The following is a 20021-nucleotide window of genomic DNA, read 5'->3' on the forward strand; positions in this document are numbered from 1 at the left end:
CCTATTCAATCAGTATTTGCAGGTGGTAATAAAGTGAAAGTAACACATTCTTCAAATTAAAGGCCTAGTCATCTCGGTAAGCCGTCATAATATCCACCATATGATTTTACTTCCGAAAGTTTTCTCCAATGATTTTAAAACCTTTGTTGCTCTTTCATAAAAAATTATGTAGCACACAAATATCTTGGAAATTTGCTATATCAATAACTATAACAGTTGGACTATATTTTTATAATAGAAATTCAATACTACTTCCTTTGTTGTTTTTATAGCTATTCAGTGAAATTATTATTTATTTGTCATGTCATGATACACAGCTGTATACCTTGATATAATTATAGGTAGGTATTACTAGTTGAAGGTCAGATAGGTATAGCCTATACCTAGGTATAAATATTAAGTAATAATTTGTAAAGCACACTTTAATATAATAATTTTATCGTATGGCCATCTAAATGTACAGCAATATAGTGGTGACTTTGACCGTGACCCGGCTGTCGCCGCGTGACAACATTAGTCATTTCGTAATTAATTCATAGTGAAATGTCAATTTAATCTAGTATCGATCGTGACAACTAAATACTGAATTACCTATAAAAAAAAGAATGATGTATTTGAATTAGATGTAAGTATTAAAAAGGCTAGGATAGGATATATATGTAGGTCTGAAAAACAATGTCGTGATCACCTTTCATCACATGATCACCATCACTTGCATCAACGTCTCCCTAATTTTCTTCCAGGTTTTCCTCACATTTACTGTTCGCGTGAAAATTTACGAAACCTCATTTCCATTATGCGTACGAAAGATTTGTAACTTTTGGTAGATTTTGAGATTTCAAACGTTTTGTTAGACGAGTTTTAATCGCGGACTTCGTATTTTTACCGTTTTGCACTCACTGTAACTTATAAAATGAGACAAAAAACCTTAATCTATATTAAAAACAGATAAATATTCAGTTGTTTCAGGTTTCCCGTTATAACTGAAGATGCCACATGAGCACAACGATGGGCCGCCGCGTGGCCATCTCGCCGTCCACGCCTAGGTCGCGAGCAATGGATAAGTACGAACAATTGTCTGTGGTGAGTTGGAAACACACATTGCATTCCAACTAGACAAAGAAACTATAAAGTATGGAAGTATAAGGCATGTTTTAATTTGATTTTGTTAAAAGAAAAAGAAACGTTACTCAATTACATTTTCTTATAAATAATATCATGGCATCTTGTTATATGTACAGCGTAGAATTACGATATCTCTCAGGTCGGTGAAGGCTCATACGGCGTGGTGCTGAAATGCCGCCGCCGCGACACTGGCCAGCTGGTGGCCATTAAGAAGTTTCTAGAGACAGAAGACGATGCCGCTGTGCGCAAGATGGCGCTCAGGGAGATACGGATGTTGAAGGTAGGGGCAATGTTTAGAATGATTCCGGTTCAATGTAATATAGTAAATAGTTATAACGTGTAGATATAGTGTATATATAGAGTGTGTAGGCAAGTTCCTATTGTTTGAGTTTATTGCTTTTTCATTAACGAGAGAAAAAAAAGTTAGGAAGGATAAACTATAGAAAAAATGAATATTTTTACCATTGAGATATACATATATGGAGACGACACCGCCTACATCACTTATGTTCCGCTCAACATACGCCACATGACGTATGTTGAGCGGTTTTTTTTAATGGTTTTAAAGTGAAACGCATCAAATATGCCTTCGTGTGTGTTACGATATTGCACAAATAATACAAATAATACGGAAATGTGCAAAGGAATAACTTTCATCGGTAAGAACCTAACTAGATAATAATTTTTAAAATTTAGTTAGAGCAAAAAAATGGCGCACAGATTTTGTTCGTGGTGTCTCCTCCATACGTATAGTAATATTATCTCAATGATTTTTACAAGGAATTTTAGCTAATTAAAATTATTTTTTCAAAATTACGAAATCCATATTTTCTGCTGTCAAAGGAAATAATGATTTTAGTATATACTTTGAAATTGACAAAGAAATGTAAAATGAAATTATAACTTCAGAAGCTCCGCCACGATCACCTAGTGAACATGATCGAGGTGTTTCGACGCAAGCGCAGGTTCTACCTCGTGTTCGAGTATCTGGACCACACTCTGCTGGATGAGCTGGAAGCGTCGCCAGGAGGTCTGGGAGAAGATACTGCTAAGAAGCATCTCTATCAGCTCTTGAAGGGAGTTGATTATTGTCATCAAAATTCGGTAAGTAAATTTATGTTATGCACGATTAACGAACACAAATTTAAAAGTATATACTGAGTTGGCTTAAAAATGATGTAATAACCACACATTAATATGATTTTAAAAGAGCAACTATTATAGAGTTTTCTGTTGTCTCTTTTCTTTAGAAACTACGTTCCTAAAAGGTGTTTAATAATTTGTGTCTCATCGATTCAAAAGCGCTTCTAACGAAGTCTACAATCTTTAAATTGAATCAAATGTTCAGTTGCAGTTTAAAAATTTCAGATAATCCACCGAGACGTGAAGCCCGAGAACGTGCTAGTCTCCAACAATGGTATAGTCAAATTATGCGATCTCGGATTTGCGCGAGCGCTGGCCGCACCCGGGGAGCCGTACACGGAGTACGTGGCCACCAGGTGGTACAGGGCGCCGGAGCTACTGGTCGCTGAGCATAGGTGAGTTAATAATAATGGTGTCCCACAACACATTGGTGTCCCACAACACACTGGTGTCCCACAACACACTGGTGTCCCACAACACATTGGTGTCCCACAACACATTAAATTCTCTAAAGGGCCTCTGCGTGTTGGACCTGTGTCCCCACGTAAGCCTTCCAAAGGACCGGGTATCTTCCTTCTGGTGGTACCCGTGTATTATGGAGAGAGATAATAATAAACACTAATTGCACACACAAACAAAACAAAATGAAACAAAAACAAACAAAGTAATATAGAGCGGTACAAAATAGGCGGCCTTATCGCTAAGAAGCGATATCTTTCAAGCAACCTTAGGATATAGGAAAAGTTTGAATAACAATAAACAATTGGAAAGTAGAAGTGAGTTAATATAGGAAAGAAATACACATATTGTGATACTAATATACTCGCACTAATATGTAATTCCACAAGTATAGGACATGCCCGCAAACATTTGTTGCACGAATATTATGGTATTATGTTATTAGATGTAGATGTCTCTTCTTAATGCAATCCTCAATCTCTGTAAGTTACTACTTGCTAGTACTTATTTACACTTTGATTCATTTTTTATCAGATATGGTCCAGAAGTGGACATCTGGGCGATCGGTTGTCTATTCGCGGAAATGTTGACGGGAGACCCGCTGTTTCCGGGTGATTCAGATATCGACCAACTGGCTCTTATAATCAAAACTGTAGGTAAGTTAAGAACTTATTATCAAATTCAATACATTCAATTGTTGCTAGTAATCATTCAGTCATTTGGTTAAAAAAGTGCGTTTATCTGGACACGTTCTAACACGTTATAATGTAGATTTTGAGGTACTGATTTTGAATTTCACTTTCTGTAATTTCTAATGTTTGAGTTTCAATTTGCACGCAATTTCTAAGACAAAAAAAAGACGGGTTGCACTCCGGGAGTGCCGGCAGAAGTGAAAACTTGATTATTAACGGGGACCTTTTTTGATATCCATCCGTCTTACGCTTTTTCGATCAGGTCACGTGTCCTGACGCGAGTTTAAGATTTTATACCCAACGCCGCTAAAGAAGTTTTCACTTCAAAAATACAATATATGGCAGGTAAGCTAGCACCGCGGCACCAGCAAGTGGTATCGCGCCTATCTGGCGGTGCTGCACTGTGCGCAGGCGGAGCGGGCTCAGCTCGGGCGGCGCTACCAGGCGCAGGGCTCGCGCGGGAGCTGCTGGCCGCCGCGCTACGCACCGAGCCGCGCGCTCGCCCCGCTGCCGCCGCGCTGCTGCGACACAAGTGAGTGTAGATAATATATGTGGGGGCCTGGATATATGTGGGAGTCCTGGCTGCATAGCAAAGAGCTGCTGCGGAGTAAGCAGTGCAGTTGATAGTTGAGACTCAAGCACAGAATACATAATAGTAGCTAAACGCTACAGAACGGACACTCCGCCTCCCGCCAAAATTAAACACTTACCTCACCCCGCACGATCACGCTATAGATGGCCCGCATTTTTCCGGAAGGACGATACGCAACGAAGATTGACAACATTAATCAAATTGACTTAAAGTAATTTTATTATTTTGGATTTGTGATTATCGTTTTTCGTAGAAAATGGTTAGATATTGTGCTGTTTACGAATATATTTCATCAGAAAAACGCGAATTTCTTTACGCTAGTCACAATTAATGCGTTAACACACACATTTGCACTCTCTACAGTGTGACTGTCAAAACTGATAATTTTGTATGAAGTGTCCGGGGTGTGATTCAAGTATGTGTGAGAGAAGCGCCGTAAGTGAGTTCTGCTTACATGGCACCGGCCAAGGGGTGCGCGCAGAACTTGATTGCCGTGGCGCTTCGCTCGGCCCACTGCGGCCTGTGATATGATCTGATAATCTGTGTCATGAGTGCTGCTTGAAAAGTATTATTAGTTAAGTTGAATTGAAAAAAAATTGTTCTTCAATATGTCTTTTAAAATTTACAGATATTTTGTTACCGATGGTTTTGCGGAGAGCTTTAATGCTGAATTGAGGAAAAAACTTGGCAAAGAGTCTGAGGTAAGTGCAAATCAAATAAACATTATTAAAGGTCGATTAGGAATTTTTTAAAGGACTAAATTTTTAACTTTTACAATAAATTTCAATGTTATTAGACTCCTCCACCGCAAGGCGCAGCTCGAGTGACCGGTAAACCAAGACAACAATGGACATTGAACATTATTTCTGTGAGTCTTTTGATAAATTTGTTCCAATTACAGCAAAAAGTGAATTCTCAAAAGTGTGTATTATAGTATGTAGTACTCCTATACAGTCTCTTTAATTCTAGTTTTTTTTTTTATGAATTACAAATTAATTGATTAAATTATGTTATGTTTGTAACAGGACAACAATAGGTCTCGAACAGAAAGTACTACGGGTGAGTCGCTGATCGACTATAACTATACGCCGAGTGAGTATTCTTATTTATATGTAATTTATTTATTTATTACATTACCAAGGAATTATTTTGACATTATTTTATTTCATTTTCGTAATATTCTAATACATTTAAAACATTTTGTGTATACCTCGGAAACACAAAACATGTAACATTGGATTTTTCATAGGCATATTATCAAATATAAGTGGAGGGTTTTTATTCACTCTTTAAATAATGTTACAAAATATTATAATTATTTCAGGTACAGAAGTTCAAATGGAAACTTGTGTTGTCGAGAAAAAGTCGCAATCGACAGCCGCTGCACCAGCGCCTACTGATGATGAGGTAAACGTCGCATATCTAGACGATATGTTACTTTTTTTATAGAATAATTTCGATGAGTTATTGTTAAATTTCAGGTAGATTTATTTGTATTATTGAAAAAAACCTGAGTTACAAAATTTTGAATTTTATCTTGTGGATTGTGACTTATGACGTGTCACGTGTGACTTGCAACTTCTGCCTTACAATTACTTACGATTCCTGACATATGATATTGTACTTTTTTTAACTACCTGAAGATGATGTAACTTTGGAGATTCGGACGGAGATCGGAGATTTTATAATTAAAATCGAAATTAAATTGGTTACAAAGTTAACTGTGTGTTTATTAAATAAATCTAAACTATACGACGTATATCTTACGTCCACAAGGTGGGTTGCTGGTGTCCTACTGCAGTAGGTGCGGGGGCGGCTGGTCGAGCACCACGGTCTCTCCCGCGCGCGCTCAATGACACGTTTCACACGTTCGGGGTGCCGCTCAACGCGTACCCGAAGACACCGTATATCAAGAAGTTTGTACATTTTATGGATAGAGGCTTTTAGTGTTGTGCTGTGTTTAGTTGTGCTAAGTAATGTTTTAGTACTTAAGTAAATGCTTTTGAAATGGTCATCGTCATACTTTTTTGCTTTATAAGTAGAAATTACAGCAAGTTGTAACTTGGAATAGATTGATTGCCCAAGACGCCAAACATTAATAAGTTTTATGTTTCACTTAAGTTTACTAAGTATTTAATTTTCATTAATTGGCTTTTGGCAATTGTTGGTTCAAAATTTATTTTTATTCCATATTGAGATATTTTTTTTTATTTTTTTCTAAATAGAGAGAGAGCTCTCTAACTTTGTTGCTAAACAAATTTTTACCATGACGTATACTTACCTTAGTTCTTACAATGAACAAATTGGTGATCAATAATTGTTGTTTTATCACAAGGGTGAACAGTAAATTGGTTATGGACGAAGAGTTGCTGCGCGGTCGGTCGCTCGCCAAGAAGAATATGAAGAAATCACCGCCGGATATATCTCTACCCTATGTACCGGGAGGTGAGTGTTCCTACCGAAATACACTAGCTTGTACACGCGAAATCGTTTGCTCTCATAAGCATTTTATCCAAATTTCAGTAATGATTCACCTCTTCCAATTTAAGAAGGCAAACGGTTAGACATAAATATAACTTTTTCATTTCCATGTGCGTGATCAAAAATTATTTACACAATGCTTTCTGGCTATACGCATAAGAAAGCTTTTTATAAGCTTTCAAAAGTATTTTACTTGTAAATTTTGTTAACGTCGCATTTTTTTAAAGCTATAATGCAAAAAAATCACACAAACAAATTGGCATTCTTCTCATAATACAGCTAGCAACAGTCCTATGAAAAAAGCGAAAAAGCCCCACCCGTCGCAGCAACACACATCTACTAAAGCACACGATGCCTGGGACAGTAATGTGAGTATAAAAGCCGTATTAAATCTTTATAATATTTATATTATTTACTAGCAGTCGTCAGTGAAACATTGTAATCAGCCTCTAAAAATTATTTCATTTAATTAACAAATGAGGGTATATTTTTCTAATCCCGGATCTTAGACCAATTTAACCAGTTGATCTCATCAACAAAATTACTCAAAACTCTTTTGGACATTAATTTTTTAATCAAACAGAAGACGTTTTTTTCATATTCCTGTGTCATTTATCAATAAAATTACTATTGGTATTTAAAGTTGTCGAATCCGAATGAATATATTATTGCGTCTCTAATTATTATTGCTAATAATTTATAATTTATTATTATATTTTCATGCAGCGTAACAGCGTAGACTTGACGTCGAGCCAGCGGACGCCGACCAACCTGCCCTACATGTGACTACAGGGGACAAGAGCAATTTTCCAAAAGCCCTTCACCATAGTGCAGGGCTTTCAGAAAAATGCCAGACATTATTATTATTAATTCTATCAAAACTATTGTCTTGTGAATTTGTGTGCTACCTACATAGTATGTGCATATTTCGGTCATGTTCATTTCGCCAAAAGCGCATCATTATAAAATGATTTTAAATTAATTAAAATTATGTTATAATGTGTAACATTGTGTATTTTTTATTTGCTTCTATAGTCGTTAAATATAAAGTATCTGTAAAAGCTTAAGGAATTTTAATCCAAATTCATAAGACATTGGTTAGGACTTGTTAATTTTAGCAGTGCATCTTTGTGGACTGCAGTCGCCTTTTTCATTAAATAATGATAAATTTAAAAATCATGCTTCGTTGACATACTTGTGTTAAATTTATAGTGCTTATTCATCAATGTTAATTTATTACTAAAAATAAAATTATAATTGAATAAAAAATGTAAATTTTAATTTAATTTGGAACGTTATGTTTGCTCGTTTAAAATAATTAGAAAACTAGATTGTTTTAGATTGAAATTTTGATGTAATTTAAAATGAGAGTATTTGTAAATATGTACAGTGTGTTGCCTTTTAATACACGATATTGGTAATTTTACTGTGGTTTTATTTCATTTAATCCTTTTGTTTGCTCTAGCAATGGTTAAATTGAACAAAAATCCTTCGAAACTGGACAAATATATTTTAATATATTTCTTTTTCTTTATTAAAGTGAAACTTTTATTACATCGTCTCAAACTTTTTGGTCTGTGTAGCGCATGTCGCGTGTATCGCGGCTGCCGAGTAGGTATACCTTTTTTTTTTTTTTTTTATAGTGGGGAAATCTTCCAAAGATACCCACGGCCCCCGGGGAAGGAGCCGTGGGTTATGTCGGATTCTTACCGACTAAAACCCCACTGTGTTCCGTCGAGCCGCTTTAATGATGGGGCCGCGGGTATTTGTTGGAATTCTTCCGCGACCGAGTAGGTATACCTACTCGGCAGCCGACCGACACGCGACATGCGCTACACAAAGCAGTGTTCGGAACCGTTCGAACAGTTTCACTTTTACCGTGGTTTCATAAAACCACACAACATTTTTTTGTATTTATAAAATTTTATCACGCTATGTTTTGTGAAATTTTCTTAGTAGGTCTGAAGATTCAGTAATTATAAAATAGATTAATTATATCCCTCTGTGATAAGTGTCATGTTAGAACCTTTGCTGGGTCAGATGTGGTCAGATATAGTATGTTTCTTTTTTAAGGTATTTATTTTTAATTTTGTTTTTGTGTGCATTGTACAATAAAGTGTTTTCTATTCTATTCTATTCTATTCTATTCTATAAAGGTGAAGGGCATGGGAGATAAAAGAAAACAACAATTCATATTTGAAATTATTCTAATTGGCAGTATACAAATAATAATAAGACAAGAAAAACTACAATAAATGGCATAACAAGAGTTTTTCTGAAACAATTTTACTTTGGCTCAATCTGTCCCAATTTCGGGAGATATTCAAAATAATACTGAAGTATCCAATCGTTATGAACCTTTAAAATTATCACAAAAAGCGAGTCTAGATAGTTCTTAAACGATAATTACAACTAAAAATGCATTTACGAAATAGAGATCTAAATCGGCCAATATTTATCTAGCACCTTAAGGCTGCAGTCTAGCAAAATTGCGTTTTCAACAAGTTATTTGACAATTTTTTCCCGGCTAATGAAATGATAAACTGAATTTTTTTTTCTTGTTTATCAATTAGTGTTATATACGCAATGCGCGTGAATTTTTTCACATTTATAAAGTTACTTTATGTTACCTTAATCAGGCTTTCAAGATAAGTCTCTTTCCCCCAAAATCATTTCGAGCTAAGTTTGTGCACTCACTACGTTGCAACCGATTACAATTTACATAATCTGATCAGCGCATTATTATCCTTATATAGTCGTTATTAAAAACTGCTGAATACAATTGCCGAAAAACTTATGATTTTCTTAATTAGAGCGTTATAAATTCATTAAATTTCCCATTTTTTGCCTTACAAAATCGATTGATAAATACTGCTAAAAGTTATTTTTTCCATTAATTTATTCGAGTTGGTTGAAGACCAATGAGTATTAATCCTTTAAAAAAATTTTTTTTTGAATTTTGATAATTCTTTAAATATTAAAAAAATATTTAAAATAACAAGGAAAAATCCTAGCGAATTTCTTTAGTCGCGCTCCTTGGGCCGGAGCGTTCTGACGTGTGCTCTACGCTCGATTTTCCTTCATACCGAAGTGAAAGTTGCTCTACTTCATTAAATTTAATATTTTTGTTAATTGATTATTTTTATCTTAGTTTTGTGCAAATATTCGTATTTTTAAACATTTGATTTCGATATGGAAAATAAACGAAAAAAATACGCGTGTAACTACTAGAAAAAAAATTATCTTCGAACATAAAGTTAATGAAACCAAATAGATTGCAAAGGTGATTGGCAACAATTTCTTTATTTTACGGGGTGTCAGTAAAGGGATGTATATTTCTTTAAAACTAAAGTAAGCTCATAAATTTTCTTATAATATAATTTTTTTGAAGTTCCAAAAATGTTTATTTTTCGTTTGAGAAATACGAAATATAATATAAACTTGTATTGAGAACTTGAACTTCCCAAGTTCATCCGGGGAAATCCCCATACGGGGAAAATGATTTGTTTACTCCAAAATTGATCCGAGGTATTTTAATTTTTTCTTCTAGTCATTTTCAACGTAGCGGCATGTTGTTTGATTATTAATTTTGTAACTTAAATACAGGATGTTGGTTTTATATTCTGATCTTACAGACGCGCTGACAAATTTAGTCCACCATTTCTAGTTTAGTCTAACTACAAAACTACCAAAAAACTCTAAGTACCAATATTAAAACGAATGGATTATCATCACATCATCAAAATTCAGTGGGGTTGAGAACTAAACAAACAGAAGTAACAGAGACGCGAAGAATAAAAAAAGAGGACGAAAACGATAATTCGTTGATGCTTTCCCTTTTCGACGTATTGTTAGGGTACATCACCAATCTGCAAAAAACAAAACTGATGATTCCCAATTGCTGATTAAAAATGAAAAACAAATAATCGACAACAGTGGTGAAAATTTGCTGATCACAATGAAACATCCTTCAGTGGTAGCAGATTTACTCATTTAAAATGTATCGGTGAACAGCGTAAGGGAGAGGAGGACAGGAAAACATTATTAATGTGGATGGTGGATTGTATATAGGGTGTAATCGATAAGTATGTGCAGGCGATTATGACGTTATTATTGCAGGTATCAAAAAACTTAAAACTGATATCGAAATTACTTTACCTAATGAGCAAAATGACAATAATAACTTTTTAAAAGTATAACGAGAAATATCTAAAAAATTTACTTTATACACTCCCATATCAAAAAGGGAAAATGGGACTAGTAGAAGTTAAATGTCTAATTCCGGCAAAAGACATGAATGCGGAAGATGCGGTTAAAAAAAAATTTAATATTTGAAATACAATGCAAAAAATAACACTTTTGTCATAGATAAGAATCATGACTATTTTTTCCAAATTCAGGGACAACTAAACGTTGCAGAAGCAGAAGTCTGCTTATTTGCTGTTTGGACTGGAGTGAATCATTCGTTAAAAATAGAATATATAAAAAAGTATGTAACGTTTAGGCAAAATAAAATGATGGACCATTATTGGATTTTACATAAATTGCCTACTGTCAGAATTGATTGATTCGAGACTTCAGCATTCGATGCCCATCAAGGACCCATCCTATATCATTCAAGCGATTGAAAAAAAAGAGATAAATCCAGTGCAACCGATAAAGCATCAGAATGCTAGCAAAAGATTTATTAGGTTTATCAATATAAATCTATATATTATACATAATATAATAAATCTGTAGAAGACGCGAAGACTGACATCCGCGCGGACGGAGTCGCGGGCGGAAGCTAGTCAGAAATAAATATCTTTTGTTTTCATTTGCTTATTTTTCTATTTTATAATTTTTTAACACAAACATTACATTTTTTTTATTAAATACAAAATTTGTTTATCCGTTTTATTAGTTAAACTGAACAACTTTCACTAAGAAACTTAGGTCGAAAAAAATGTATAGAGTTATGCATTTTGTATGGAAAGCTTATTTTTTTTATATTTCGTCCAAATTTCTTTGTAAAAGTTGATCAGTTATATAAACATGAAGTTGAAGATATCAATAGAAAGTATTCGCAAATTTTGTGTACTGATAAAAAAAATCACCCGGTGTAATTTTCACGAAAATTGTTTCAAATTGTCATTTTTGGTACTTATTACGAATATTAAATTATACGAATGATTTAATTTTTAAAAATTAAGTGGAGCAACTTTCCCTTAGTACATTTGTATTATTTACATATAGGATGACAGGATGCATTTGTTTGCACTACTAGACCAAGCCCTTAAGCACAGAAGTACACATTTTCCAAGACGATCTCTTGTCAAATAATCTTATAATAGAAAACATAAAACTATACATATAATGACTGAGTAAAATGGTCCCTATTGCTAATAGTTATATGGAGCTTAACGTAAAATTCGAATTAGTGAACGTAAACAAGATGGCGGCGGTTATATGACAGGCGTTTGCGCGGGAGGACATGACGTCACCAGCAGCTCGCCACCGCTCTCCGTGATCGGGACTTCCCTGTGATAATTGATGAGATCGACTGGAAAAGAGATATTATTTTTTAGAAATTAGTTTAGTATAGATTATTTTTGTGGAACGTTAATAATATAGTTTTGACTGGTATAAAATAATTCATAAATTTTTATACAACGGTTTATAGTTTTTAAAGTATATAACAGCACACATACATAAAATATACAATGTATATTAATTTATGTATGTGTGCTGCCCAGATGTTAGATATTTAGATGTGAAAATAATGAATAACATAGAGTAGGTACATAAAAGTTAAAGAATAATGCAATGCTTCTAATTCTGGTCTAATTACTTTATCAAATATGCAACGTATGATAAATTACATGAATTCAAACGAATTTTCACTGGAAGCTTTGTCTGAAATGGCGGTACTCTATGGTACATGTATAGGTACTCTCTATGGCACGGGCAGCGGTACGACACTCACCCAAGCTGCTGTGCACGGGCTGCCCCGCGCCCAGCAGGCGGTACCCGCGCGCCGCGTCCACGAGGTAGTGCTTGCAGCGGTACGACACTCACCCAAGCTGCTGTGCACGGGCTGCCCCGCGCCCAGCAGGCGGTACCCGCGCGCCGCGTCCACGAGGTAGTGCTTGCAGCGGTACGACACTCACCCAAGCTGCTGTGCACGGGCTGCCCCGCGCCCAGCAGGCGGTACCCGCGCGCCGCGTCCACGAGGTAGTGCTTGCAGCGGTACGACACTCACCCAAGCTGCTGTGCACGGGCTGCCCCGCGCCCAGCAGGCGGTACCCGCGCGCCGCGTCCACGAGGTAGTGCTTGCAGCGGTCGTGCGCGCGGTACGAGATGGCATACCCGAGCGCGCGCTCCGACACGCGCACGAGGAAGCTGCCCGCGCCCGCTACACGTAATGCTGCTTCCGCTTCTGATCGGCTTGTTATGCCTGTAAGGGATATGTTGCAGTAAAATAAATAAATAAATCATTTATTGCATAAAAACATGGTAGAACGTAGAAGGTAAGGAATGTAGAACGTAGAGGTAGAAGTAGACGATTAAATGCGTGTGACTGTGTTGTGCGTGTGTGACTGTGTAGTAGATTGCGAAAAATATGTTGTCGGTTAGAGGGTAAGGTATATTGGGCTGTAGACAAATGGCAGAAACGCTTATAGAATAGAAGCCACTATCGATCGAATCGACATAAGCTATATGTTATATGTTTTATAGCTATATGTTTTGCTAATAGTTCGAACACTAGACAAAAATTTATTTTACCAGCTGAAAATGATAAAATTTTTCAAAACAAAATAAATTAATAAATGATCTATTCAAAACGTCAACGTTCGTCTATTATGTTCGTTCGTGTTTCTAAATTCATTCTACGTACCATGAAACCAGTCAACAGGTTTGTTCTCATCAAACACACCGCGCGGCAGCTCGTGTGTCCTGAACCATTCCACCACCGCTTCTCTTGTTAGTGGCTTGCTTGCTGCAACATTTTGTAACTTTAGTAAATGCCGCTTGAAGGACCAAAATTAGAATGACATAAATCCAGCTCAAAGGACCAAACTATTTATTAAAAAATACCAACTTAGCAAAGGTTCAACCACAGTTATACTGTCAATTATAAACAAAAGAAGCATTCAATACACGGATAGAATTAAAGCCCAGCCAAATAAAAAATCGACCCCGAGGACCCCGAGCAGTTTTGGAATTTTAAAGCAAATAATTTTAGAATGACCTTAATCGTTACAAAAATAGAGTATATTCGCAAAATAAAGTTTAATTTAATTTCGAAGGATAATTTTTAAACGGTCAATAATAACCTGTCCCTTTCCATAGTCCAGTTATTTCTTTCCATTTTCTGTAATAGTCCTACATCGGCCGCGGACTGCCCAGGGCTGTTTCTCTATATAGTGCAGTCATGGGCAGGCTGCGGCTGATGTCCCATAACACATTAAAACTCTCAAAAGGGCCTCTGCGTGTTGGATCCGTGTCCCCACGTAAGCCTTCCAAAAGACCGGGTACCGTCCTTCTGGTGGTACCCGAGTATTATGGAGATGGATAATAATATATAAACAACTAACCCTGTGTGGGACAGACCGCCTCAGGTTCAGCACTGCGGCGGTGCGCCTCTCGCGCCGCGCGCGCTATCTCACGCATCGCTGCTTCTGCTTCTTTCGCTTTGCGTTCTGGAAATGGATATCAGTTATAAGCTTTTTTTTATTAAAAAAAAAATTCTTCATTAACAAAAGATTTTACACAAATATTGAAGTCTCTGACTCCCAACCTAGGTAAAAACCTGTATGTCAGGAGTCAGCGCCCTCTTCCAAAGATCTTTTGTTTCTTGATCTCTCTTCTTTTATATTATCAACTATATAATCTGTTTTACATAAAAATTAATTACCTAAGTAATTAACTTATAAGTAAGTTTACAGTTTCTTAATGGAATAGGTTATTTATCTCACGTTGATTAAAATTATTGTCTGTTCTACTGTCATAGTATCCTCTAGCTCAGCCATACATTTATAGCACTTCTCCGTTCTGTTAAATGTGTCTTATACCTATCTTTAACAAACAGTTGAAGGGCTCGAATTCACCTGCTGGCAAGCAAGATCGTGCACTTCGCCAGCTGTGGCCAGTTAAGCTACACTATGGTACCCGTTCGCAATATACATGTGTCCTGTTGTGCTTGCAGCTACCCGCTAAGCTAAGACGCTGCTTTCCTAGAAGATGCCCCCTAAAATTATTACACGTACCCTGTTCCTTCACACCGCGTCATCATCCCGTGCCTGCAGCTGCGCGTCCCGCAGTGTACGAGCCCGCCTCGCCCGCAGCCCACGCACGATATTACCACATATTACCCGCTAAGCTAAAGCGCATCACACACATGTTACAAATGACCCGAAATTTAACACAAAATTTCGGGTCATTTGTAACAGGATGGCGGTTCTACAGGGGTCTTAGTACGCAATGACAAAAAGAAAAATGATGGTCAGAACGCTGATACCGGATACCTTAAGATACTGCAATATTTTATATTAGAGAATCTTAACATAAAATATTATAGTATATTCACCGTGTGTGATGCGTTTAAGACGCTGCTAGTCTAGAAGCTATCCGTTAACACTATTACACTAACCCTGTTCCCGCCACACCGCATCATCATCCCGTGCCTGCAGCTGCGCGTCCCGCAGTGTACGAGCCCGTCTCGCTCTCAGCCCGCGCAGTATGTCCCCCGCCCGCGCGGCCGCCACGCGCCGCTCCCACGCGGCAACACGCAGGCTGACACCGTCCCCACGGCATACGTTCGAATCCTTGATCATATAAAAATGTTACGATCAAATAACGAAATAACACATTGAGCATAAAATTGCTCGATGGTTAAGACCTGCAAAATTAGTGTTGTGGCTATAATGAACCGAAATGTAATTCGACCACAACGCGTTGTGGCAATGAAGACATGACGCGAAAAAAATCAAGTTCAAAACATTATTGCTCTACCAGAACACGCTTTACATGCTTTTATTACTTAAAATAAGTACTTATCTAAATTCGCACACATTTCTTTTGTTAATTTCTACTTTTTGTGATGTTTACCTGTATATCTTTCTTCCCCTCAATAAAGTTGAAATGCAGCGTGTTCTTCTTAAGGTCCAGCTTGATGTCGTCACAGTAGTTCTTGTCCAAGTCCTTTTTGCCCTCTGTGTCCAACTCGTCCATCCTCTGCCGCAGCTCGTCCACGGTACAATACAGGTCCAGAGTGTCTTCTAAACTGTCCACCGTTTTCGGAGATAAATCAAATTTCTGTAACAAATACACGAAAACAATAGAATCTTCCTTCTGAAAGCTCATCTTAAGGCCAATTTTTACAGAATTTAATGGAATTTTACATCAAGTATTACCCTCGACTAGGTAGTTTATTTTTGTCTAAAATATGAAAACGTGTTATAGAGTAAGTGAAGAATAATAATTATACGCGAGAAATTTAACTTAATCGCAGATGAATAAGTTTATTACCATTCGTTGATACCTTTATCAATTGATTCTAGAAAAAAACCTACTTGTTCCAAGCTGTCCAGCGGTTTATAATCAATGAGATGTGTGAGCTCCTTCTCAACGGACTTGCGCAACTGGTGCGCTTCCTCTCTGGCTTGCGCAAGCGCACGCTGCCTCGCCTCCTCCGCCAGGATGCTCTCGATTGACTGGTCGTCTGGATGTTCACCCATTACCCAAACCTGTCACATGAATGCAGAAATATTAGCTTATATTTATCATTTTTCATTCATGCTAAGAGCGGACTGCTGGATTCATATAGACATGAAACAATTTCCTACTATTTATTTAAAGGTCATACTTTTGTCCCCATATTCCCAAAGTACCTCAAATATCTGCCGCTGGCATGTAACAAATACAATCTTAGCTACAATAGAATTTGTACAAATTATGAAATTAACTACCTTCTACAATTTTAGAAATATTTATTTATTTATTATTTACATAAAATACGAAACATTAAAAGATGCGAAACATGGCATAAAACTGCATTCCTGATTAAAAAAACAATCAATATTACTGTATACCCCTGTATACCCGATTATAAATAAGACGTAACTTACCCAAGGCTCCCCGTCTTCCCCTTTCAGAAACTGCACTTGTTTCTTCCCGTTGAATTTTGGTCGTTCGATCTCCTCTTTGCTCACTTTCTCGTCCCAGACTTGCCAACGACGCACCTGAAATGTTTTAATATTATAAGCATTAGTGTAAGGTTCATTTAAAATTAATAATGTATACGTGATGTAAATGTACCTACCCTGTGTACAGAATTTTATGAGCAAATATAGTTTTAAATTTTAATTGTAAACAAAATCGGACTTCGGTTACGAGTAACCTGTTTTTCTAAAAACTCTTCATAGATGGCGCCAGGTGCTTCGCAAACTAATACAAATGCAATAGTAGTGGATCATTGACAGTGGTTTAGTTTCTCTACATTATTTTACTTTTACTATTAATAAGCAGTGCTGCCAGCAACATGTTGCCTACAACTCCGCCGCATATTCATTCAACTTTATCGCAAATGTTTTTCATGAATTCGGGGTTTTGGGTGCTATAGTGAAGCGAAAGTAGTTTAAATCTGGTCTCAGAACCGTCTTATAAAAAAACTTATATTATTTGTTAATTTAAAAAATGCTGTTATACATTGTAGTTACAATATATTACAACTTGGAATGCTCTGATAAATAGCTAATAAATAGTAAAGCATGCAACATCTACAATATACGTAAAAACAGGTAAAAACATAAACTATAATAAAAATGCCACACCAGCCACATTGCTAAACATAATTGCAATAAAGATTTCAAACATCAAATCGAAACCAGTCGAATCACATTTTTCAAAAGTTGCCATGCGTGATTATGTCAAAATATGACAGATTATAATATATTGTTAGTCGAGCCGGTTAATTGCGAAATTGGCAACACCGTGTGTAATTAGCCATGGACTATTTGTCTGTTTGACAGGTAGCAGACAGGAATTAACTATTTTAAAATTTAAAAAATAACGGTGAAGTTGCAATTTCTATAATTTCAAAGCACTTAATAGCTAGTTTTTTTGTCATAATAGTGTCACAGAACACTTTATTTAACTGTTTTTTTTTATTAACTGTTTAATTAAAAACGAGCAGCACTATTATTTTTTCAAAATTAATTTTTGACATTTACTGTCTTTAAATATTACTAATTAATTAATTAAATAAAAATATCGTCTATAAATAGTTTTCCAAATTATTTATAACATTTATTTTTTATGCAGCATTAATATTTACATAGGTAGGTATAATATTTTTATCAATGTATTATGACATGTTTTAGACCTTGGAGAAATGTAAATCTAGTGTTAGGTTTTATAAGGTCTTTAAACTAGTTTCTGAGCTTCGCAATTTCACGCTTGCAGATTTATAACGAAGCTAATAACTTCAATAAGATATTTTTGAAAATTTTCATAAAGACTTCATATCCTAAAGTCATACTTAATTTTCGGTGGTTAAACGAAAATTTGTTGGCAAATGTGACTTACCTACCCATTTTTCTTTGGATCCTGAACATTTTTACGGATTTCATAAAATAACTTAGTATTAACCCATTTTAATTTATAAATAATTAGACTGTTTTGTTAGTTTAATCTGCAAACCAATTTAAATTGAAGTTCGCATGATTTACCAATAACCTTCGATCATGTAACTTCCTCTATATTATTTATTTAAAATCTAATAATAAATAGTAGTAACTTACTGGCATTATAGAAGTGAAGGGTAATTTGAAATTGTCTAAGCCCAGACCTTGAGTACCTATGCGGATTTACCGGTTATTTTTAGCGAACAATGATACGTGTCGAATAACCGTAAAATCGGTAAGGATATCGACTACTAGTTTCGTAAGCTTAAAGTTCAATAGATTGCAATTATGTGGTAGATGTTTATTCGGTGTTTCATAATTTTGTTCTTGAAAAAAAATTGTAGTTAAGTGATAGTCAAATTATTGGAGTACTTCTGAACTTATTTAATAATGATTCACTCGTATAGTCACTACTTATGATCACACGGATAATCAAAATCTCGAGTGTGTATGATAACATTTTTTTAGATATCAAAATTTAAATATTTACTATGGCAAAATTGTCCACCACACATCCACCCGAGTTGACTTTATGTACTTAGTTTTTAAAATTTTAACAGTTGTTAATTAATAATAAATTATTATCGTAGGATTATCGTATACCGACGCAGTCCTATCATTCATTATTAATTTAAATATAATATATTATATTATTGTCATAAAAAATAGTTAATATTTATACATATATAACAATAGTTTAGTGTGGCTATAACACGACTTTCTTTTGTAAACGGACTAAGTATATAATAAAACTGTTCTTTATTTACTATTATTTATTACAACAAAATTATAAGAAGAAAATAACTAAAACGCGCTGACCTGTTCTTCTCTCATCTTGCAGAAGAGCGTCTGCTTTTGGGTTTCGTCCAGCTCAGCGAGGATCTCCGGGTCCACCCACATGTCTCGCAGGATCTGCTGCAGCATCTTGCTGGCTCTGGAACAATTTATTGGAATTTTATTGAAAAGCTACACCGTTTTTATATTATGTAGAGAAAAACCCTCTTCAGTAAAGCTATTTTTTTAAACCTAATAAAGTGGAATTAAAGAAATATAGTAAAAAAAACGGACAAAATCACCGAATTTAATGTACCTATGTGGTGAAAATGGGGAAAGAAATCTGAAGTCTTCGATTTATATTCATTAAAAAATGCCAGTTTTTGACGCAAGTGTCTAATAAAGTTATTAATACAATATTCAAAACAATTGCATCCATATTTGTACAAATTGTGGTTTCCATCTTTATTGCGCAACGCTTAGCAAAACCAAACTATTGCATTCCATAAAAAAAGCCTTTATCCTTTCGTCTCCGAGCGTAACGAATAACCTTAGAAATATTAGAAAACGACAAGTCTCAAGTCAACATGTATTTGTGCGAAACTAAGTGAAATCTTTCTGTAAACAAACTAACTGTTAACGAATTTTCTCGCGCCTATTCTGTTTACATACCAATGATATTTATGGTCAGTTTCGTTTTTAAACAAAGTTATTAGCATCGTACAAAAAGCTGAGTACTTTTTTGGCGTGACAACGTCTTATAATTCGATAGAGCCGGCTGCACGCACGAAAAAACATGACTCATGCGGCGTTACCTCGCTCTGAGGCGTTCCATGTAAGAGCATATACGCACTATGCGGGTAGCCGCATTGCGGGTAGCCGTCCGGCTGACCGCAAGCACAATTATGTACGTAATATTCATTTCTATGCGCACTGTGCGGTCTGCGGTAGCCGCATCGCAGTGCGCATAGAAATGAATATTACGTACATAATTGTGCTTGCGGTCAGCCGGACGGCTACCCGCATAGTGCGTATACGCTCGGCTTGAAGTGCAAGCGAGAGCGCGGAACGAGCCACAAAGAAGCACAA

General features: G+C 35.9%; 2 protein-coding genes across 3 annotated transcripts in view; one reads left to right on the plus strand and one right to left on the minus strand.

Moving 5' to 3' along the window:
* The first annotated feature begins 1008 nt into the window (after positions 1-1008).
* Positions 1009-7422, plus strand: LOC149901022 (cyclin-dependent kinase-like 2). The gene is made up of 14 exons (XM_090111875.1): positions 1009-1083; positions 1265-1405; positions 2035-2229; positions 2494-2663; positions 3262-3383; positions 3765-3951; positions 4640-4712; positions 4808-4879; positions 5037-5103; positions 5336-5418; positions 5788-5927; positions 6347-6456; positions 6772-6860; positions 7219-7422. The coding sequence occupies exons 1-14, from the start codon at positions 1009-1011 to the stop codon at positions 7276-7278; spliced, it is 1584 nt and encodes a 527-aa protein (XP_089968001.1). The 3' UTR covers positions 7279-7422.
* Positions 7423-11771: 4349 nt separating this feature from the next.
* The window catches only part of LOC149901023 (SH2 domain-containing protein 4B-like), a 37716-nt gene continuing 29466 nt past the window's right edge, over positions 11772-20021 (minus strand). Inside the window, exons 2-10 of one of the 2 annotated variants that reach the window (XM_090111528.1) lie at positions 18978-19092; positions 16602-16715; positions 16047-16220; positions 15583-15789; positions 15125-15299; positions 14070-14174; positions 13370-13471; positions 12734-12928; positions 11772-12034 (exon numbers count right to left, since the gene is read on the minus strand). In XM_090111528.1, the coding sequence (XP_089967654.1) occupies positions 11937-12034; positions 12734-12928; positions 13370-13471; positions 14070-14174; positions 15125-15299; positions 15583-15789; positions 16047-16220; positions 16602-16715; positions 18978-19082 (1275 nt within the window). In that variant the 5' untranslated portion in view covers positions 19083-19092 and the 3' untranslated portion in view covers positions 11772-11936. Of the gene's footprint in view, positions 12035-12464; positions 12929-13369; positions 13472-14069; positions 14175-15124; positions 15300-15582; positions 15790-16046; positions 16221-16601; positions 16716-18977; positions 19093-20021 lie in introns of those variants that run through there. The other variant, XM_090111527.1, reaches the window with a different exon arrangement.

Source organism: Colias eurytheme, chromosome 17 (assembly GCF_061535395.1).
Source record: "Colias eurytheme isolate Ceu_HAF_F1 chromosome 17, ilColEury1 Martin Lab GWU primary, whole genome shotgun sequence".
Lineage (NCBI taxonomy): Eukaryota > Metazoa > Arthropoda > Insecta > Lepidoptera > Pieridae > Colias > Colias eurytheme.